Genomic DNA, 24,113 nt, shown 5'->3' with positions numbered 1-24,113 from the left:
CATATGTCTTTTTTTTTACATGAAAAACATACAATCTGTTGTAGACAGTCAACTCCCCCGCATATTCTCCTCACTCCCCAGTTGCAAATTACAACACTTCCTCTTTTAGATGAGGGAGAATATAAAATGTAATGAATAATATCAGAATGACAGATCAGAACAAATAATTTGCAAGCAAAATGAGCTTTAGATAAAGCTAAAGATAAATCCTCAATAAGTATCTTTTGTCAAGCTATTGGTTTGCTCTTGTTTTAATCATATACACTGTTTCCAGTTGAGTATTCTTAAAGAAACAGACATTTGCCAAATAAGCTGAATCACTAGGAGAATAATGGGCTCAGCAGGCCATATTTTCTGGTGGCAAGCCGCTTCCTCCCCGCATCTTGAAAAATAAAGGATAGCTATCATTTTTTTCAGAAATTTGGTATTTAAATTTGCCTGCTAACTGTAGCATGCCTTGCTTCTGATGAAATGAACACTAGTCAAAACAAACCTTCCATAATAACCTTTTTAGTGTTACCTGTACCAACATACCAAATGCATCTTTAAAAAAAGTCAGTGACATAAGAGAAAGATGGTTTCAGGTCAGAAGAAAAAATCTCAACAGAAGTAGTTGAATTACACTCCCACACACATTATGCTTTTTGAAGTAATAAATGCAGTGTTGTAGGCAGATACATGTTAATACAAGTTAGCATTCTTTAGGTATAATTTCTTCCATTCAAAAGTGTGGTTGACTGAAGAAATCTAGGCTTATCAACAAAAAGTTGATATATTTCCTTGAATAGCGCAAGTAGATATGTATATATTGTTACTGTATAGACAGATTGTTCACATTCCCTACATGTATCTGCACATGTCTGGGACCAATGACACATCAATCAAGGGTAGTGTTTCCCGTCTGGGCATAAGAGAAAGTCCCATGGGAAATGTTGCACATAAAATGCTACAAATATGTATATGGAGGTGAGAAAGCAAGATGGGTGGTTATTTCCTTATGCCTTGTTTCATCTCTAGCAAGGTATGAGGAACCTGTTTAATATAGGTATAAAACTAGCTTTATGGACAGATATTGGATCTATTACTGTCAACCTGGAGATTATTCATCATCATGGTCAACTTTTAAGAATGAAAAACTTGAGGCTTTCCAAAAATACTGGAGTTCTCAGCAATTCCAGGGAGCCATGATGAAAAATGTTAGGAGATGAAACGTTCTAGTCTAGCAACATTGGAGCATACATAGATGCTTAGGCAGTACTGAGCTTCAGGGCTTAGCAACTGTGATCTACTCTAAGACATCCAGGATACACCAATATATCATCCATACATATCCCAACCTTACATATCTTTTTTTCTAGATCATCTGTCCAAGAAGATAGTGATTTACTCCCTCTTGATCTTTCCCCCCACTTTGTGCCTCTTAAAACAGTGGAAAAGGAATTGCTATGAGGATGAAAGCGCTGTAACTTTTTGTGAGTGAAAGGAGTTGTTTCGTTGTAGTTATTCAGGCTTATCTGTTCTTCTGCTTTGTGTCAGAGAGTGTTACATACAAGTTTTTGAATGAGTTGCTTAATATTGATATTGTTGGCTCTGGATATTATTTAAGGTATGTTTTATCTCATGTAAACTTCTAAAATGTTTTAAATAAGGGGTCTAGATGAATTTCTGATATTGTTCCAGAATGTATTATAATTTTGGTAATTGTATTTATATCTGTTCTGCAAACTGTTTTAGTGCGATATGTTTTGTAGTATATACACATAGATAGACTATAATAACAAGTGGTGTTACAAGCTTGTTAACCATAAATGTACAACTAGTCCTTGTTTAACAACCACTTATTCAGTGAACATTTGAAGTTACAACTGTGCTGAAAGAAGAGACTTTTGATTAGCCCTGTCAAGCATCTTCATGGTTATATAATCATAATTTGGATGCTTGGCAACTGGCACCCAATTATGATAGTCACAAATCCCACAGTCATGGCATCACCATTTGCAATCTGTCTTCCTACAGGCTAAGTCAATGGGGGACCAACAGGAAGTAAGTGATTTCATGTCACGCCTTATGACCATGCAGGGTTCAGTTAAGAATGGCAACTGCATCTACTGCAACTGTGGTCATAAGTCGGCAGGATCACATGATATAGCATTTTATGACTGCGTTCCTTAGTGTTACCATCATGAAGCAAGGACTATCTATAATGTCCACCACTAAAAAAGATATGGATCTAATTGCAATATTGAAAATCTAGCTCGTCAATAAAAATTAAGAATACAATTCCCAAGCATAATTGTAGTCATCTTCCATTGATTTGAATGTAATAAGTCAAGATAATCTTCACTTATGACTGTTTGTTTAATGATGATTCAAAGCTATGATGGTCTTGAAAAAAAGTGATTTATGACCTGTTTTTCAAGTTAAACAATTGTTCCAGCCCCATGGTCATGTGATTGCAATTCAGGCACTTGACAACCAGCTCATATTTAAAACCAGTTATAGCATCCTATAGACACCTAATCACAATTTGTGACCTTCCCACATAATTTCTAGCAATCAATATAAATTGGAGAAGCCAGATTTACTTATTGACCACATGATTTATAATGACTATGTGATTCATTTAATAACAACAGTAAAATGTCAAATCAGCTCTGATCACATAATGACTTAACAATTGCATCTCTTAGTGACTGAAATTCTGGTCCTAACTCTGGTAATAATGCACTTTTTGGCATTTTCCTACTTGTTTTGCAATAATTTAAGTCATTTTAATCTATAGAAATAATAAATAAATATTCATGCTTTATTTCATTTAGTTTATGCTAATTCAGCTGTCTCATCCTGGCACTCCTTAGATTTTTCAGTTGGGGATTATGGGATTCAGTTGGGGTCCAATGCAAATATTGGATTGCCAGTTGACGAACTTTATTTATGATAATAATTTAAGTTTCTATTTTATATAATGCTGAAATAATGTAAAAACCTTACAGTGCCTAAAGTTTGTTCCATTTGCATAGTTCCTACTTGTTATACAGAAACATAAATGATAGGAAAAACACTTTAGTTTATCAATCATGCTTTAATATTGTTCTCTAAAAAATGTTCTGATTTGGGACTTTTTAAATACAAGTAGATCAATAAATGTGCTCTAATTTTTATCATAAGTGAAAATAAAAGTTTTAAAACTAAGCTCGAGTAAACCAAGGGTAATGGTTTAGGGAATTATGGAGATCATTCATGGAAACCAAAGGGAATTAAAAGGGGACAGGTTTTCTGATTTTATAGGCAAGCAAGAAGGAGCGTTTACTTGTGCATCTCTTGTGTATATATGCAATGATTAAATAATGAGATTTCACACGTGGGATTTAGAGTTGTATTAATTTTCTTGAGCCTATTAGTTTTAGCCTCATTCAAATGCCTTTTGAAAAATAGGTGTTTTGGCATTTATTATCTCCCCCTCCAATGTCTGCCATTTTGTGAATACGCCATACCCATTCCTTACCCATTCTTTGTGAAAGTGTTAAAAAGCACGTGATATGGCACTACATAAACATGTTGTGGATCCTAATACTAACCAATAAATGTTTCAAGCTATAATCTGAAATATTCTTACTAAACAATAAAGCCCTCTGAATGTTGCGGATCTTATTTCTAAATAAATACGTGCATCATTTTGTTTTGTTAAATTTGTTCCAGAGAGAAAAAGACACCCAACATTGCTTCCATCTTGCATCAGATGAGATTGAGACAGAATCTGTCTCAGGATAAAAGTTCCAGGTGCTACTCTCTATGAATCATTTCATTAACTATTAGTAGATGTCTGCTGCATCACAGTTACGTAATCAGGGAGAAAAAAGGTTTTTTAGTAGAGACCTTTGCTCCTGCTGGCAAATGCTTAGAACTCATTGTGCCAAGCAATTAAATATGACACGAGATGTCTGTTGCATTCTGTTACCCATCTCTAAAAATTGCACTACATTGCAAACCAAGTTATTTCTATAATTATAGTAAAACTTCACAGGGAAACTTTGTTGATGACTAGATTAAGGTAGCCAATACACAGCCTGCATTCAGCCCAGTCATAATTTTGTAGGTCCACAACAATTTTGTGTCTTAATGATCACACCTCTGAAATTCAGCAACATGGCCATTTTGATGGTGCATATATTTTTCAGCCTCCAAATGCCTGTTTGTATTACTTCAAATGAAAATGCTGTTTAGAGCTCCAGCCTCCCCAAACTGAATTTTAAGCCTGATTCCAAGCTATTTAATACTTTTTATTTCTATTTGTTTCTAGTATAAGTCATGAGGATGCCATGGCATTATCTGGCTATCAATCTATCATTTTTATTTCTAAAGGTATCCACTTGCCAACAAATCTAGGCAATTATTATGCAAGTGATTTAAGTTTTGTGTTAGTTGGGTCATTATAGAATTGCTAAATCTACTAATATAAAATGTATTATTAGCATTAGTGATACAATGTCATTTGCCCCCTGCAAACACCCATAACTGTGGTCCCCACCATTTCCCCATAGTCATGCAACATTTGAACAAATGGGCAATCTAAATTTACCTCTCCAAGAAACAAATCCACACTTTTTCTATAAAAATATAGAAAAAATATAGACAGAATATTAAAATTTTCAGAACAATCTTTAATGCAGAAGGTTGTATGTGATGTTTCAATGAGATGAGGGAATAGAGAAACTGAACGTTCACTAGGGCATTCTTCTTATACTGATTTCTTTTAAACTCTGTTTTTCCCAACAGAGAAAAGTATTTTATTAAATTTATATCCCACCTTTATGTACACGGAACAGGATTTGCATAATGCTCCCTCTTCCTATTTTCTGCACCATAGCTCTGTAAGGTGGGTTGGGCTGAACGAGAATGACTGGCCCCAAATCACCCTGCCAGCTTCCATGACTGAGAGAGCTAGACTTACAATCTCTGGTTTCTGAGTCAGCCCCTAGACTAAACTGTAGAGCCAAATTTTGACCCATTTGTGGAAATAAAAAATTGGTTTTTTTTCCTCACTTCTGGTTTTTATCGCCTCTTTGTTCCACAAAGCGGGTAAGGGGACTCTCTTCCTAGACCCCCCAGTTGAAATTCTTTGACTGATGATATCTGTAGCTTACCTTCCCTGCCTGATCAAGTGATGGGCTAATGAGATGGGGTGAAGCCATTTCTGTAGGTAATCTGATCCTATGACATGTAGGACTTTATAAGCCCAACACCTTGAATTGGATCCAGAAGCAAACTGGTACCTTGTGCAATTTGCAGAGAAAAAGTGTTCTATGTGCCCTTCTCCAGGAACCCAATATAGCTTGTGCTGCCATACTCTGCACCAGCTGAAGCTTCCAGATTTTTTCAGAATTATTAAATAGCTCCATGTAGAGCCTGCTGCAATAGTCCAATTGGGAGATGAGTAGGGTATGAGTAGGGTAGTCCCTGTCCAGAAAAGGACATAATTGGCATGGACTGCGGAGTTGAGCAAAAACCCTCCTGTCCACGACTTCTACCTGCTCTTTGAACAGGAGCTGAGGATCCAAGAGGAGACCCGTGTAGTGTCCGGTATAATGAACCCCATCCAAAACCAAAGATGATAACCTCTTGAATACAGATGGGCTCACTCACAGCCACATTACATACTGTCTGTGTATGTAACAAACATATTTGAACATGAGTTCCTATTTTCTAATCATCAGGAGATCTCTTATGTAGTGGAAAATATGCTTTAATAAACTCTGGAAAAGCCAGTTGGTCATAAATGGCAACATTTCCAAATACCTTGAAATATTCCTAAAAATATCAGAATCATAATATGTTTTTGTTACTAGTAAAGCATAGGCATGAGGATTACCCAATCTATTGCATCATTATATTATGAATGCTGTAGTTATGTATTATACTTAATTCAGTGGGGGGGAAGGGTATTTCCATTTTGTGAGATAATAGATATTAATAGGAAGAAATTTTAAACACGAGAAAATGTTGGTTACATTCCATAAATGAATTTTGTTTTATTATTCATACAACATAAAACATGGTGATCACCTAGCAACTAACCCCTGCCCAATATCAGAATTGCAGATCCCTGGTAGATGGCCCTCAGGCCTCTTTCAAACACCTCCAGCAAAAGTGTGTTCACTTCTAAGAGCTTATAAGCATGGAACTCTTAGTTATCATTAGACATATTTCACTTGGTCTCTATTTCCTAAAACTTTATGCCCAGGGTTGGAAACACTAATCTGATCAATGCAGTGACTTTAATAAGTACTGGCAACTAAGAGTTCTATCCTTAAAAGCCAAACACACAAGTGAATACCCATTTAAATTCTGTGCATTAAGAAGAAAGAAAATTCAAGAGCTAAGGAAAATCTCTTTATAGAATCTTCTTTAAGAAAATATCTGTGCAAATAATCTAGCAAATAAGAGGATAGGATTATCTTAATTGGGCTAATATTGGGGGAAGATCAGTCTCCTCTTCCACTAGAATCTATTTTCAGATTCCAAACCAATATCACTGAAAAGTAGAATAGTCCTATAAAAGCATAATGTTCACTATATCTGATGATGCATCAGAGTACCAAGAAACCCAACACATTCTAAAATGAAGTCCTATGAGCTACTGCTCTATCCTTGTACAAAAAATAAAGACTGTCACACGATTCACTTAAAGGAATTAATAGTTGCTTTCCCTTTCCACCATCACTTCTCCATGTGGAAATCCATTCAATTTGACCATGAATGAGTAGATTTCCTAATAAGATTTGAAGCAGTAAAATAATTTACACTGTGATTTAAATCCTTTATGTGTTTTCCTGTAAGGACTGACTAGAAGTTAATAAGGTTTTTTTTTTCTTTTACAAGTAAACTGAAGTTTATATCTGTGCTATATTAATTACAGAAGATGTGTGTGGCTATTTCAGCCAATTGCTACAATTAACTTTAAAGAGATACCAGGACTTAGTAACATGTAGACTCTAGAGGAAAAAAAGTAAATTATATCAATATCTGTATATGCCTCTTTGTGTGTGTGTATATATGTGTGTTTTACTTAACATATAGATAGGATAGAATAGAATTCTTTATTGGCCAAGTGTGATTGGACACACAAGGAATTTGTCTTGGTGTAAATGCTTTCAGTGTACATAAAAGAAAAGATACATTTGTCAAGAGTCAAGAATCATAAGGTACAACACTTAATAATAGTCATAGAGTACAATAAGCAAGTAAATCATACTAGGAAATGTTAAAAAATTGTTAGGATACAAGCAACAAAGTTAGAGTCATACAGTCATAAGTGGGAGAAGATGGGTGAAAGGAAGGATGGGAGGATTAATAGTAATGCAGACTTAGTAAATAGTTTGACAGTGTTGAGGGAATTATTTCTTTAGAGTGATGGCGTTCGGCAAAAAACTGTCCTTGTGTCTACACAACTATCCTTGTGTCTACACAACTGTCCTTGTTGTGTAGTGCTCTATAGCGTCGTTTTGAGGATAGGAGTTGAAACAGTTTATGTCCAGGATATGAGGGGTCTGTAAATATTTTCACATTCTGATTAAATAAGTTCAAAATAACACGCATATTCTCTCTTATCCTCCTTGCTGTCTTGTACAAGATCACAAGAGTGAATTGCTCCTCTCAGTGAATTGCTCATTCATCTCAAATTTACCATGTTGGAAGACAAAATATTTGGAAGGCAGCCCCTTAAAGAAGAATACAAAGCTGGTGAACCCCAAAGGATGCTTACCCTTTTCTAGCCATTCAGAACCGTGATGTGTTTTTAAAAAGTGCATTAATATGATTAGGAAAATGGAGCAGAATAGGTTATAAAAGAACAGAATATATTCTGTGACTATGGATCTAGCAGCTGATGTTTTCAGTTTAAAGGAGATTTTTAATACTGAGTGTAGTACCGTCGGTACTGAAATAGAATATTTTAAACAGAAGAGAGGTTCAAATCTTTAAAGAGGTTTGCGGTGGTGCAGTGCTATATGAATGTATTTGAAATCACTTTACCACAAGCTCTTTGTTGTTTATTTAAACAATTTAGAAGAAACAATTTAGAACAATTTCTGAAAATTCTGGGCAACCTGTAGTTAAAAAAGTAGGAAGAATACAAAAAATAGTAATTGTGAAAAGGTAGAGAAGTAGAAATGGTTCTAATAGAAAGAAAGCTTGAAAGGGTAGTGCACTGAAGCTGCTTCATAAAAAATGGCTGATGTAGGTTATCTTCATGGTGAAATTACCTATTCAAAAACTGCTGCTGTGTTGGCCCATATTCTATTTTCGGGTAGATGAGGTAGGAAGACTCTAAGTACTGACAATGTCTCTGTAAGCAGCCTAGGATCCACTGAAACGTACTCTCAAATTAATGCTGAGATTTCTATTAAATGAATAAGAACAAATTTGGAAAAGCCATTGGATCAAACTGCAGACATTTCCCATCCCTCTTTCTGAAAAGCCTTTGACAGCAAGACTGTTTTTTTAAAAAAAATCAGTTTACAATTCTACCTACTAAACCTCAAATACTAGAGTTTTATACCTTGAGAATTCACTGTGTTTAGGTGAGTGAAATCTGACTGCCATCCAGTGCATATCCAAGCATGCTTAAATCTCATTGATTTTAAACTATTCGAATACTGCAGTCCTGTACAGAAATACTCAGAGAATTTTGAGGTCCACATATCAGAAAGGAATTAAAGTTGGCAAAAAGTAATTTATGCCAGTGCACCTCACTGAGTAAAGTTTACAAATTAGCCTAATGCATCTTTAAAATGTTTATATATACACAATGGTAAAATAACTCTATAGACAATACTCTTAGTTTCCTGGGAAAAGGTGGAAATGTGTGTGTGGTGGGGTGGGGCTCTTTAACAAGAATATAAAAATGAGCTTAAATGGAAAAAAAAACGGTATATTTTCAGTTCTGTATTTCAGTGTGTTCCTCTAGCCAAAATAAAGAGCTTTCATTTAGTTCTATCTTTTTTCATTTCTTACAACGTTTTTGATTCAGAAGATTGCATCTAATAATTTAACTTGAAATCAAATATATATTTTTCTTACATCTGTTTCCTATTAAAGTATTTACATATGTAACAACCTTGGCTGGAAGCAGATTTCCATGTTTACTGTAAAGAATGGGGGAAAATGATATATTTCAAAAGTAAAGAAATGTGTTGGCTTTGGAGGAAGTACATGTTAGAACTTGAATGGCCTGAATGGCAAATTTTGTCTGTCATTATGTTATGTAAATTTTTGGCCAAGTTTTCCACATTTCTTAAGGGACTGTGAGCTTGTTTTAAAACCGGAAAACAATATGCTGTCATCTGAATGGCATGCACTTAATTTGGGGTATTTCAGAGTTGTTCCAGACCCACTTTTTTTCTTAGCGCAAAGCAAATGTTCTGTCCTTGAGATAGAGTCCTTTTTCCTGCCACTGAGCGGATGTCTTCTCAGTACTAACTACTGGTGATCAATCAAACTAAAGACCTCCCAAGCTCTATACAAGGCCTTCCATAGCTCTCGTAGGTTCAGTGTTTTTATACAAATTGGAAACAATTGTTTACAGTCCAAGTGATCTTATTACAGTTATGAGCTAATGGTAATGTAAAATTGCTGGAAAGTTGGTCAAAAAATAATAATAACAGATATTATATGGTCAATATTTGGTAAAAATATTTGGTCAATATTTGGTCAAAAAATGATACAAAGTCCAGATCACATTTTGATAATGGGAAGTCTGTGAATCTAGGTTTACACAATGTAATAGAATTCTATGGCATTTATTAATACAAGCCATGTTAATTGGTGATTTTACTTGGTGGGAGTTTACAAAGCTATAATCAAATGAGTGGTGTTTCCTAAATAGTATTATATTTAGGAGGAAAAGTACTCCAAAAAACTATTATAAAATGCTACCATTTTATTTTTATCTGCCCTTTGAACTGCAATAAAATATGACTAAAAACATGCACATCTCCTTTTCCTATGTAATTGAATGTGTCAGGTAAGCTCTGAGTAATGCTGTGCTCCCTCTGCTGATTTTACAGTACCACAACAGAATAGCTGTGAAAGGGAATTGTCTTTCTGAAATAAATGCCCAGAAGATGCCATGTGTTAGGGGAAAGTATACAACCTGAATCACTAGGGCTACACGCAGCCCTTGGGTTTGGTTCTCAAAGTCCTCCAAAGTTTGTTACCAAATTATAATTTCTAATAAGGCAGAAAATGATGATATACTTGACTGAAAAGTGTAGGCATCCATACAGGAGACAAGAGGCAAAATATTTGTCATGATACAATTGTAACATTTGCCTGAGTCGAGGGGAAGAGAAAACATAATAGTTATAATAGTTTCTGGAGTACTTTTCCTCCTAAATATACTACTATTTAGGAAACACCACTCATTTGATTATAATAATATTATAAGAGGAAAAGGTGCTTTGGGGAGACTAAAAAGTAGCAACTGTAAGAATACAATTTTTCTCTTCAAATTGAAAGCCCTGTACAGCACAGTTAACTAATCTAACTTAAATTGCCTTTTTAAAAAGTGATTAAAACTAGGCTTTGGCTTGGCACCACTAACTATTGTGCGATGCGAGGTCCATGCACATCATTCAAATCCACACGTGGCCCTTTGGTAGGCCAAAGAATTGATCGATCAACTCTCTATCCCCTCCGTTAAAATCTTCCTTATTCTACTATTTGTTCCTCCAATGACATAGATAAATCAGCCTTCTCCACCTTCCAGAATTCCAGAATTTTCTTAATTCCCAATGCATCTGGTTGGGGAAGACTGGTAGGAAATGATAGCTACATATGTGGTGTTCTTGTGTATAGTTTAAGGCAGAATAAAATCCATAGAATTATATTCACAAGAATTCTAATGTTTATTTTTGCTTAATTCTCTCAGAATTTCTTTTTGTGTATTTTTCCTTTCTTGGTTTTGTACAACCAGTGTGAAATTAAGGATGTGGCTGCCCATGTTCACAGGTCTAGTGACAATGTTCTGTTTGATGAAAATAAATTATGTCTAGAATGCAGTGCAACGGGCCAATCAAGTTAGCAGAAGGATGCTTCTTCATTGGATGGGGTAAACGCTGAACAAAATGTTGTTAGCTTATTTTTTATTTATTGCTATAGATAATGCCCACCAGATAATAATTCCCTTAATTCCTAACTTGTTTTTTAAATTTAAACACACAATTAAACCATGGTAGAACCACACGTCTGCAGAACACAGGTTTCAAGAAGGTTGCCATAGACAAAATATGGGAGTCCAGGGGATTATGGGGAACTTTTTTCCTATGACCTAAGCCAGTGATGGCCAACCTTTTTGTCGTAGCCTGCTGAAAGTGCGTGTGTGCCTGCACCAATAATGCAATGCATCTGCGACCCCCCCCCATGCCCCTACGCATGCGCGGCAGATACCCAACAATCAGCTGGCTGGCAGGAGGCGTGCGTGCATGCGCAGTCAACCTGATCTGAGGAGATGGCTTGCGTGCCAGCAAAAATGGCTCTGCGTGCCACTTTCGGCACGCATGGCTTAGGTTTGCCATCACGGTTCTAAGCTCAGGGTACTTCAGCCAAAGCATTTTAAATTACTATTATTTGGGTGGGGGGGAAGGTAATAACATTCCAGAGCTCTGTGATCCTGTGAACTAATTTATTTCCCAGTTGGCTGTGGAGCAGTTGAAACAAGCCCAACTAAAAGGAGCACTGGTGAAATTGACTAATGTTAGCTAGGAACTGCCATACTAAGCACCAATCTTAAATTGTTAGTTGAGTTCCTCTTTAACATGGAATGAAAATGTTGTTGTTGTTGTGGCAGTCTTGTGGGTCTGCATCATCTTTGGCAATAGAGACAGTAATTTTATTCTTTGCCCTCAGCATTTTGTAAAGCAACTAATAACCTGATTTTTTTCTGAGGGCTGCAGAAGTGAAAACAAAACAATGTGGAAGTGTGTGTGTGGCCAATAGGATAGGCTTGCCTTACCCAGTCCCATGGTCACTTTCAAGAGTGCACTGGAAACCCGTCTGCAGTTTTTTTGTCTTTTGTTTTTTATCATATCCTGTGTTCCCCTTATGTGACTAGCAATGCACAGTTCTGTCCTGTTCATTGCCCTTTCTCTATTCCTTGAAAGTAAAAAAGAATAAATGAAACTCGTTCCCTCCCATGGGTACCATACCAATTCATTTGCACTGAGCATATTTTAATGAACAGTGACTGTGTGGAATAAAAGGTACTGCAATTGAGTTAAAGTCTCCTGGGGAATCTTTGGGATCTACTTACCCATTTCCTTTTCACTTAAGCTAAGAATGGGACTGTGGAATGGAAGAGCATAAACTATAAGCTTAGGAACTCAACAGAGATGGGAATCTCATCAGGGCACTGCCTTTTGCCTATTCCATCTATCACTGTAAATTCTGGTCTTTCCTATGAATGCAGAGAAGCAAATTTTGAATTAGAAATGTTATGTCTTTGGGACTGGTTGGAGTCCCCAACCAGGTCCGCTGTTTGAGCGGGAGCACCAGCCGCTCCCATTGGCTGGCACCGTTTGACAGCCGGCTATAAAAGGCGGCTGTCGAGCAGTGCCAGCCCGTTGCCGCCAGCTAACCTGCCTAGTTAGGAGGCAGACGCAGCAACCCTTTATTCATTGCAATAAAGCCTTTATACGTTTCACTCTGGCTCAGCCTCGTTCCTCTGCCGCTCTACAACAAGAAATGTCTAGTTTTCAGTTAGAAACAGCTTTGTTTTCCCAGCGTGAAGCAATCATTTTATGCTTCAAGCAGTTTTTTTGTGCTACTTCAGTCCTTTTAAAAGTGTTTGAAGTTCAAAAAAGCTTCTTTCATGATCCAGACACTTCTGAAGTTAGAGAAATTAGAGAAATTATTTCAAATTCAAAATGGAACAATTTACATTTGAAATGATTTGTACACTCATACATTCGTTGCATGGCTAATTTGGGGGAGTGTGGTTATTACTTTATCAACATATTTATATGGTAGTTATATGATAAAGCTTTGCTTTATTCTTTTCTTTCTTTTTTTATTGTCAAAGGATACTGGATCACCATATGTCAGACTTAGAGGGCACCATATTTACCCATAGTATTATGCATAATTTGTTTTAAAAGCCACAGATATCATAGACCCAAAAAGTCATCTCTTATTCTTGTGTTTAATTATTCTATAGGACAACACTTTTACGTAACAAATTCTAACAATATTTTCCTCTTCTAGCCACAATTAGTAAATTTTATTTCTGAAAAAGTGTTAAATGTCTCCACAGTGCCTTTCATGTAGACTAAAGAATATTACAGACAAAATAAACCAGAGGAATGGAAAAGATAGGAATATTGTTTCTTCAGTACAGTTTTTGTTTTTGTTTTTAAAAAAGATTATTTCTTCAGTTTGAAATACTTAGAAAATGTAAAACTGAAACAGTTTATTCAGAAGATATCAAGGAGAAAATTATCTTACCAGTTTCCCCAAAATGTGTCAAAGAGGGCATGCTTACTGCATTTTCATCATAGACAATTCTTAGTTTTCACATTATAATCTGAGAAAGCATTAAGCCTAAAGTTCTAGGTGGCACTTTAAATACTAACTCTTTTTTGTTCTGGTCAAGGTTTTGAAGAGCTGTAAAGTTGGCGCCATATACTTATGGCACCAACTTTAGCTAGTTCTCTTACTGATGCAAAACCATAGGCAAATAGCTATTTAATCCTATCTTTCTCTGTGTGGAAAAAGAACCATGGAGGTTTTGACATAGCATTCTAAAAAACATTTGCCTGCTTCTTGGGTTGTGCCAAGATCAGTTCTGATGCAGTTTCAGTATATTGGAAGAGAGGAGAATTAAAGGGTTTTTTCTCAGGCTGGATTCAGACACTGCAAACTGTGGTTTGCTTTTGAATAAAGCATGGTGGTCTGGGTTACACAATCCTAAACTATAAAACATGGTTAATAAATCACAACATATGACTTTGTTTATCCTGTCAAGCCAAACCTAAGCAAGACAAGTTGTGCCTTAAGATCATCATTGAATTATTGTATGTCACCCAGAGTCACTTTCCATGAGATGAGTGGCCATATAAATGTGATAAATGAATAAATATATCAATCCACTATAATTGGGAGACAGTTGCTGGGGGGATAGTTTGATCTCATTAATGGTTTTTTAACACAACAGGAAGGTTTACAGTCTCAAACAATTGTAGCAGCTGGTAAATCCATACATAAATTCTTACATATTAATTGTGTTCTTCTTTTCTGGGATAAGCAACATTATATATAGCACAGATAAGGAGTAAGAAATCATAAACCAAAGGAATTAAGGTATGAGATGAGAAAAGGAAACACAGCTAATATCAGCACCATTCAATATGTTTTGCAACCTTGGAATTTTCTAACATTCTCAACCACATTCTCATCTAATTTTCTTGAACACTAATATTCACATTCATTCTACACTTCAATCACTATAATTCTTGTAAAATCTCTAATGCACACTGTCTACCAACCCTTCATTTCAGGTTCATTCCAAATCATTTCATCACTTTTATTACTTTTAGTTCCATCTATTGTGCTAGAACTCTTCCTTTTTTCCTGTTTACCCATTTCCAAAACCGGAGGCTCTCTGGAAGCCAGAAACGGACCCATTTCCAGACTTCTGGAACTTCCGGGGGGTGTTTTTCGCCTCTCTGAGCTTCTGCACACACCCTGTACTTACCTGTATCCAAAACAGGCTGCGTGGGAGGGGATGGGCGGGATGGCTGGGGCCAGCCAGGAGTGGGAATTGGGGGTTCTCCAAACTGCACAGAATCTTAGCTAGAGCCTCTCTCGAACCCCTGCAAACTCCCAGCAACCCACCCCTGATTCTAACTTGAGAAAGTTCAAATCTAAAGCAAGACAAGGCCCGTTGCAATTGACTCTTGAATTATCCTGTGTTGAATTGTCCCTTAGCAAGCTGTTTTGTGGCGAGTCGGCCAGGGCGAGAGAGCCGGGACAAATTGGCCAGAGTAAGTTGTCCTAGACCTCAACAACCCTATGAGTAGAAGTAGGTGGGGCTGAGAGAGAGTGACTGACTGCCCATGTATTCCTCTGATTTTCACATATATATATATACACACACATTTCATTATATGATATCTGTATCAGTGGAAATTTCAATTGTTTTTCAGTTGAGAATATTGAAATCACTTTTTTAAAAGGACTTTTCCACCCTGCTAAGAAAATTATTTGCTCAGTGGAAAATACTGATGGAGGAGGAGGAGGGAATTGCCAAAGAAGTGTGCTGAGGATTGCATGCCCAGACTCACCTAGGTCATAGGGTACATCTTTTACCAGAGCTGGGACACCCAGGGCCACTGATATGTTTGCATATGTCACTGAGGAAGTTAAACGTTGACAAAAGCCTCTCCTCCTGAGTCTAATGTGATTATAGTCGATAGACCATTGCTGCTATTTTAAAAACCATTTTTAGGACAGAAGGCAGGGTAGTACTGGCTGGTTCAAAGTAAACAGAGCCAAACCAATTTTTATTACCTAAAGGTGTAAAGTCCATGCACGCTAGCATTCCAAGTTTCAAATCAAATATCAAATCAAATACAGTCAACTTTCTATGTTTATGTGTAGGCATGTATGTATATATAGATATAGATATAGATATAGATATAGATAGATATATAGATATATAGATATATAGATATAGATATATAGATATATATAGATATATAGATATATAGATATATAGATATATGGCTTATAGTTCTAGTCTATATCTATATGTATGTGTGTGTATGTGTATCATATCATATATCTCTGGTACGAATTAAGCAGTTGCCTACTTCAAAACTGTATTATATATGCCTAAAAGTAAGTGTTTACTTGTGGCCTTGGAAAGGAATTGCTTTCCTTCCTTTGTCTTCCCTTTTTACAAATAGGATATACAGTGTGTGTTTTCTTATTTTTTAGGGTTAATAATAAGATCTAGTCTGATCCTAATTTAGACATGAGTATTTTACCATTCCAGACTTGGGGAACAGTTACTGGATTTCCAGTGCAAGGCAAATACAAAAATGTAGTGATTGTTACTGCTTTTTATGGAGTCTGTTCATTTGTAATGAAGTCCAAAGTTGACTCTTTACAGTTGCAGGCAGCATTCTGTCTGAAAAAGTAATTCTTTATGAAAGAACAATTGTACTATGTACTATGGGCACTATTTAATTCTGCTGAGCAAAATGATTTAAATCTTGCAATAACAAGTCACCTCCTAGTAAGTATTTGGGACATCTATTTAGTTTTCTTGGTAACTATACAGAATTGGTAAGCCATGGCCACCTTCTATGATGATGTTTCTACTTTCGAAACCTAGTCTATAGGTTTTTTTAAAAAAAAACTGCAAAAGATCATTGGGGATCTCAAGCAAAGGTCAAAGGAATCATTTTTTATCGAGTGACAAAGATCAAAGGGATCATGGTTTATAGAGTGACAAGAGTAATAATGCATTTGTAGAAGAATTAATTTAAGTAATATTTGAAGGCTTCTGAACATATGTAAAGTGTACATCCACAATCAGCCCTAATTGCACATCATTTTAGGGGATGGTTTTCCAGGTCAGTGTAACTTTCAAATAAACAATTAAGTAATATCCACATTGAATGTAATCTACAGGGAACTCTCCCACACAATTCCCACTAAAATTAATTTTGCCATACTAATGGTAATAAACTTCCTGGTACCTTAAGTATTTGCTGATTATTCATCTCCTCCCTAGATTTATTGGTTTCCTTTCCCTCAAAGGAAAAAAATCCAAAATACCACTCCTGATATTAATTTAAAAAAATAACATCACTAAAAAATAAAAGATCTGCAACCATTCACACATTATTAGTATGTGTTTGTTTTTAAAATCTTGACAGAACTGTGTCAGCCCAGCACTTCTGACTATTTGTGACTCTGTTCATTATTTTTCCGGGATATAAATGTAATTGTAGTAATGTAAATTTTTATTTTATAAATACTGAGTCTCACTTTTTTTCTCTGTTTTTTTTTTAATTTCAGGCTTTACAATGGTTGATACCGAAATGCCGTTCTGGCCCATGAGCTTTGGTATTAGCCCAGTTGATCTTTCTACAATGGATGAACACGCCCATGCATTTGACATAAAGCCCTTCAGCACCGTTGATTTTTCCAGCCTTTCTTCGCCACATTATGAGGATCTCCCTCTTGCAAGAACTGACCAGATAGCCCTTGACTATAAATATGATGTGAAATTTCAAGATTGTCAAAGTATGTAAACTTTTTATGGCTTGATAATTGTAGATATTAGAAGAGTGTTCAAACACCATAGCTTATAAATTAACTGGTGAACAGCTTTAAATCAGGGGTTTTCAGGTTTTCAGGTTGTGAAACCTGTTAGTTTAAAAAAAAAATTCCCAAGACCCCTGATCAGGAGGCAAAGCTCCATAAGTCTCTTACAAAACTCCATCAACTGAACACAATTCGAAAAATCTTGCTTGATACAATCTGGGATACAGATAATAATACATTCTTCTGTGGTAAAAGGCCCCTGATTGATTGTTAGGGGGTTGATAATTTATATGATATAAATTCCTCTTTTTTTTTTTTGCTATGTTATAGCAACAACATGAATTCGTAGGCCATTAGGACCTTCAAAAAAGATTCTTTGGTACAATCAATCATATTTTAAGATTATAGTTATTTCCTTAAATAAAACAACCTGTTGCTTGGCCTTTGCAATAAAAAAAGAATAGAACTATCATTCTGTGTACACTTAATCAATTTAAAAGTTTGGGAAATCAATTTTATGATTCTAAAATGATGTACATTTAAGTGACCTGTAAAGTATATCAAAGATAAAGCCAGCTCTTCTGTGGTCCTTGAGTCCCCATACCCATTTTTAATCTTATATTACTATACCTTCATTGTTTATTCCATTGTTTAATTTTATCATTTCATTATTCTGATGCTGTTATTTTTACTCTCATTGCTCTCTTTTTACTGTTGTCAACCACCCAGAGTAGCCCCTTGCAAGGTGGGCAGAAAATACATTAAGCAAACAAACAAATAAATAAATACTAGTTCATAGGTTGGTAATCTTAGCTAAGATATGTTCACAATATTCATATCCCACCCCAATCGGAATAGTGTGGATGGGACACTATATGAAGCAGGATTGGGAGAACTAACAGCCTCCTTTCAACTTCATGGTTGTATAACCATAGGTTTGTTTTTTTACTCTGAGCACAACTTTTAGAAAAGAATCAGTTAGTGGTGCATGCTAATATCTGCGGCAACACAGTCTTGCCTTTGCAAAGTATTAGATGCCGCTTAATCTTTAATATGACCAGAATTTGGAGGCATAATGCCTTGGAAAATCAACAGCTTAATGGCATGCTCCTTTTGAAAGCTCAGGTTCCAAAGGGAGCATGTTGAGTGTTAGAAATCAGCCCAAACCATGCTTGATTTTATGAACTGAGGCATGTATAAGATGTTTAATTGACACCAATATGTTTATCATGCTAGACAATTATTTCATGGCACTTTCTATAGCAACCTGTAGCAGTTATACAGATGTAATTATTCATTTTGAAAAGTCCTATTCATAGTTTCATAGTATATATAGTATATAGTATATTCATAGTATATAGAAATTCTAAAGGATATTATTCCCGTGTTGTAGGATAGGGAGCTAGCCTGAGAAGTATCAGCAAGATATATGGACAAATCACAACCTGTAGCTCCTTTCCCTGGACATTGGCCTTTTTAGTGTTTGCTTCACAAAAATTATTTTAAAAAATGAAAATACTGAGTTTATTATAGTTGAAACTATGTTTTGAATTGGATTTCAAATTCTGCTTTAGAAATGTAATATATAGTAATTTGTGGCCACCAATGTTTTACTTTGGCTTTTTACACTAGAGTGGCATAAAACAAGTCCTGCATATGATACACGAAGAAATATAAAATGGACTCAGAATTCATTTGGGGAAAACTAAAGGAAGGATAGAGGTGGGGTTGGGGGTTAAAGCTCATTCATGAGAATTAGGTTACAGTATGGTCAGTGGATTGTTTAAGGTCTTTCGGGACTTCATACCTGAGATATCTATTAAGCACGGTTAGGTAATAATTCAGACTCCCATTCGCTGACTTCAGTAACTATGTATATCTAACTCTTGTATATTTTTAAAAACATTTGAATCTTGAATGCATTCAGATTGATAATACTAAGTAGAGGTAATTGGTAATAATCAGGCATTTGGTTAATTCTTCTTTTGAAATCTTCCTCTTATTCAGATGCAATTAAAGTAGAACCTCCGTCTCCACCATATTTCTCAGAAAAACTTCAGATGTATAATAAGCCTCATGAAGAAGCCTCTAGTTCTCTCATGGCTATTGAATGCAGGGTGTGTGGGGACAAAGCTTCTGGGTTCCATTATGGAGTACATGCATGTGAAGGTTGCAAGGTATGTAATTGTAGTAATGCATGATTCGTTCAAAAAAAATGTTTCATTATCTCTTTAAAATTCTATCAGCCTTTACTGTAATATCAATAGTAAAAGATAAGAATTTTGAATTCACCAAATTCAGGAGGGTCATATACTTCTAGTTTATTTCTTTTCTAATATATGTTAGAACATGCTGGTTCTTGTTATTTTGTATTAATAGAATCGAAAACATCATCTGAGTTAGTTTTAACTAAAAATGTCCTTGTCTGTTTTAACTAACAGTCAAATGACAATAAGGAACTTACTTTTCTAAAGTATGTTTTGTTTTATATTTGTCTTGTTGGGATATTGCACTTCAGCTTTTATCTGCCCCTTAGTATACCCTGAGAGAGCAAGCACATTGAGGTTTTTTGTAACAATTCTAGGAATGTGATTTAAATCACATTTTTAGAATTGTTAGAAAGCTAACTTTCTGTTGTTAAATCACATTTTTAGCATTGTTAGAAAGCTAACTTTCTGTTGTTAAATCACATTTTTAGAATTGTTAGAAAAAAGCTAAATTGGTAAATGTGCTTGCTCTGTCAGGGTATACTAAGGGGCAGATAAAAGCTGAAGTGGAATATTCTAACAAGACAAATATATTTCAAACAGGAAGTAAGACAAAGTAAGAAAATGTTTCTGATACACTCCATCCAAGCTTGTGAAATAAATACAACTCTTTGAGCTATGTCATTGTAGACGCCCCCAAAGCATGTTCAATCTTAACATTTTGTCACATCAAGCAATTTATTAAAAAGACTTCTCTTGTAAACAATCACATCACTTTCCCAGAAATGATAATTTAATACAATTTATTAAGTATTTTTTGCAGAATTATAAATAAGAAGGTAGAAAATTATTCCATATGCATGCACACACAAATATTCTATTTGGTATACTTAACTCTTACAGATATCTTAACTAAGCTACAATGAACTTGCCATAAAGTAAATTCCACTGGAATTAAAAAGAGTTCCTTTTATGTTAATGCAATATTTAAAGCACACACACACACCATATTGCTTTGTTCTGAATGCATACCGAGAAATCAGATTTAAAAAAATATTACAGATTGTGATCAATCCACAATAAAATGAAAATATTTCAAGCCAAAAATACATGTCTTTCAAATTAAATCTGATATGGTGGGATATTCCATGAGGCTAATATTTTTTGTGTTCCTTTATTTTTATTGAAGGGTTTCTTTCGCAGAACAATCCGTTTAAAATTAATCTATGATCGATGTGATCTCAACTGCCGCATTCATAAAAAAAGTAGAAATAAATGTCAATATTGCCGATTCCAAAAGTGTCTTGCCGTTGGAATGTCACATAATGGTAAGCATCCGAATTTCTGGTTAGTTGATTGGTAATGATGTGTCAAGGGAATGGATTGTATCTGTTGTCTATGAAAACTTTCTCCTCTTCTGCAATTATGAGGCTCTGTGCATTTTGAATATACACAGTTTATAACAGGGTTCAGCAGGCTCTTTCTATAGAATGTGACATCCTGTGCAACCTGCACACATAACTACTCTTTAACAGTGGCCTGAAAATGTGTGCAATTTCAAATGTTTTAATAATCTCACTTCCATTATATCACATAGAAACATAGACATGTCATGAAATGCTAAAAGAGTAATTAAAAATATTTTTTAATATAATCTGGATGATCCATGGATCCCTTTGCTTACATACCCTATCTTGCCAACCTCCAAATCAAACCAAGTTAAAAAATCCCCTAAAATGGACTACCAGCCTGAAAATACTGAGAACGCATTGCAAGATCTAGACATACTCTCCTTGGAGTTTGGCACTTCAATGCAATGCCCATAGAAAGATGTTTAGTAATGTCAGGGGCTACAAACCATGAGAATCCTTCCTAGTCATGCAAAATATTTTCTTACGACCTCAGGACTAGGGCTGCTGAATGCGAGCAACAGCTCTTCCAGTCCTGACAAAGGATCATTATCCTTGGAGTGCTGGTTGATATGATAGCTTAAGCAAAATGATCTTGCTGGAATGAAGAAGCATGTTCACCCAGCAGAACAGCTGGAAGAAATCTGCAATTATCAGCTGGTCTTTTTGGTTGCTATGTCTGTTGCACACAATCATTGTCTACCTTTGTATTCCCATTAACTATCACTGTTAGTTTTCCCTAAATTATTTTATGTTCTCCTCTACCACACTATGCCTTTTGGTATCCTAGCCATATTTTAGAAAGAAATATCCTTCTAGTGCGGTGTTTCTCAACCTTGGTAACTTTAAGATATGTGGATTTCAACTCCAACGGCTGGCTGGGGAATTCTGGGAGTGCACACATCTTAAAAGTTGCCAAGATTGAGAAATACTGTTCAAGTGTCAGTAGAATATGATATTATCAGTAACATATGAAGTGATTGATAACGTATGAAGTTATTTTATATCCATCTGCATATAAAATAAAACTCCATGGCAATACTGTAATGTGTTTGTTGATTGTTGGGAGCTTGTATTCTAGGTCAGCCCTGAGCACTGAATTCTATACTTTTTGGAAAATAGGAAGGTTACAATAAAATATAAATATCCTCTTGAGGCACAGGCTTTATGTAGGTTTGTTTTTTTCAAACAGTGAATATTTGGCTTAAGTAGGTTGTTCAGTAAATATTTGGCTTGAAAAGCTTTGGATTGCTTATTCTACTTCGCTGCACCTATTCTTCCATTGCTACATCTTATTGTGTTATTAGCCTTGTCTCATTTGGTTATTTAGATATCATTTTATTAATTGGCATTATATAATCATAGGTTTTTCTGCCTGTGAGTCTGAAAGCCCTTTTTGTTTCTGACTCACACCTTGTTTTTCATCATATACTAAGTACATCATTCAGTGCTATAACATTAACACTTCCAAAATCAGATGTTTTTTTTCTTTCTTTCTTTCTTTCTTTCTTTCTTTCTTTCTTTCTTTCTTTCTTTCTTTCTTTCTTTCTTTCTCTCTCTCTCTCTCTCTCTCTCTCTCTCTCTCTCTCTTTCTCCTTCCTTCCTTCCTTCCTTCCTTCCTTCCTTCCTTCCTTCCTTCCTGAAACTTATTTCACCTCTGTGTTACGTCTGGGGCAATATTAATTCATTTTAACTGTGGTGAGATGAAAAGGTTGTGACTTTTATCTTTCACATGTATAATTATTAATGAAGTGGCTAGCTTTTGGCTGAATGAGATTTTTTTTTTCTTCCAAGGAGTTGAGAGATAAAGAGATGAATGGCATTTCTATACAACCATTACCCCCATAGTCTTTCCTGCATCTTTATGCCACTTCATTAATAACCTAGATAGTTGGCCAATGCATGTATATGGTCGCTGAAAGAGTGAAGAAAACAGTACAAATGGCTAGTATTGTTCAGGGGAGAGAACAGAAGGGACCTTCATTGCAGGAGGGAATGATAAAATCCATAGTACCAGAAGACAAGACAAGACTGGAATTCTTGCTATTGGGAAACCACTCATGGTACAATTCCAGAGGAAATACAGCTAAATGATCTTCACAACATTTCTGCTTCAGTTAGAGTTAGCAGCTACTTGGCTTAGCTTTCCACCCCCTACTTAAGTCCTACAGTTTCATGGGCTTATAGTTGGTGCCATTCTCAGAGGAAGAACGTTACAGTCTAATGCCATTTCACCCAATCTGAGGAAAGAAAAAAAAATCTGATGTCTGTATATTGGTTTTCCACAAGAGCAGAATTATGCTTTGCAATGTGATTGCAATGACTATAAGTTGAAAGCACTTGCGATAACATTCTTCGGCAAGTAGTCTCAAAATTACGTGGTCCGGGTTTGAACTATCTGAATTTGATCTTGTTATAAGAGTTCATGAAGTAGTTTATTTGCTGTTACTTATTTATTAAAAGTTATATGCCGTCCATCTTTCTAATAGGGTATATTCTGGGTGGCTAATAGAACATAGAAAGGGAATTAAAAGTTTTAAAACTATGCAAAAAACTAGAACCAAGGAGACAGATAGGATGGAGATAAGGTCTTCTGATCCCATCAATCACCTCCAGTGTCTCCCTTGTGGTTCCAAGCCAACTGGCAAAATCAAGTTTTCATATCCTAGTGGGAGGCCAAAAGAATGGGAACAGTTCTCGCCTACAGTGTTCCACATGTCAGAGCTACAGAGGAAATGGCTCTTCTCCTTGACCCTGCCTGCCAGAATTGCATAGCAGACAGGGTCTGTAGCAGACCTATTCTGCTGGAAGCCTTGACAATGTAGAGAAGTATTTCTGCTAAGGGAAGTTAATGTTGTTTCATGTATCCTCATTGGCAGGCTGATAAAAGCAGATCTCATTTACTCCAAAGCATTGTGATATTAGTACACTCATTAAATGATTCCAGTCAGTAGGGAGAGAAGGGGATGCCAACAAAACAGAACAGAACAAAAAAAATAGCATGGTTGTAAATTGCCACAAAAGAGTGAAGAGGTACATTTCCTTTTTTCCCCCCATATTACATTTCATGTTCCTCAAGGTCAACTTTTATACTTGTAATTTTTAATGAGCAAAAAAATCAGGAAAAAACTCTATTTCTATTTCCTTCTTGCTCAGGTTTTTGACATAT

At 35.6% G+C, this 24,113-nt stretch overlaps 1 protein-coding gene across 2 annotated transcripts in view; it reads left to right on the top strand.

Moving 5' to 3' along the window:
- PPARG (peroxisome proliferator activated receptor gamma) overlaps nt 1-24,113 on the top strand; it is a 69,367-nt gene that overhangs the window by 26,756 nt on the left and 18,498 nt on the right. For both annotated transcript variants that reach the window (XM_026724294.2, XM_087923926.1), the window contains exons 2-4: nt 17,080-17,307; nt 19,336-19,505; nt 20,725-20,863. In XM_026724294.2, coding sequence (XP_026580079.1) covers nt 17,088-17,307; nt 19,336-19,505; nt 20,725-20,863 — 529 coding nt within the window. In that variant the 5' untranslated portion in view covers nt 17,080-17,087. The remainder of the gene's footprint in view (nt 1-17,079; nt 17,308-19,335; nt 19,506-20,724; nt 20,864-24,113) is intronic.

This window comes from Pseudonaja textilis, chromosome 2 (assembly GCF_049901715.1).
Source record: "Pseudonaja textilis isolate UNSWEBS1 chromosome 2, rPseTex1.2, whole genome shotgun sequence".
NCBI lineage: Eukaryota > Metazoa > Chordata > Lepidosauria > Squamata > Elapidae > Pseudonaja > Pseudonaja textilis.
Note: the sequence above shows the minus strand (reverse complement) of the source record. Positions and strands in the feature narration are given on the sequence as shown.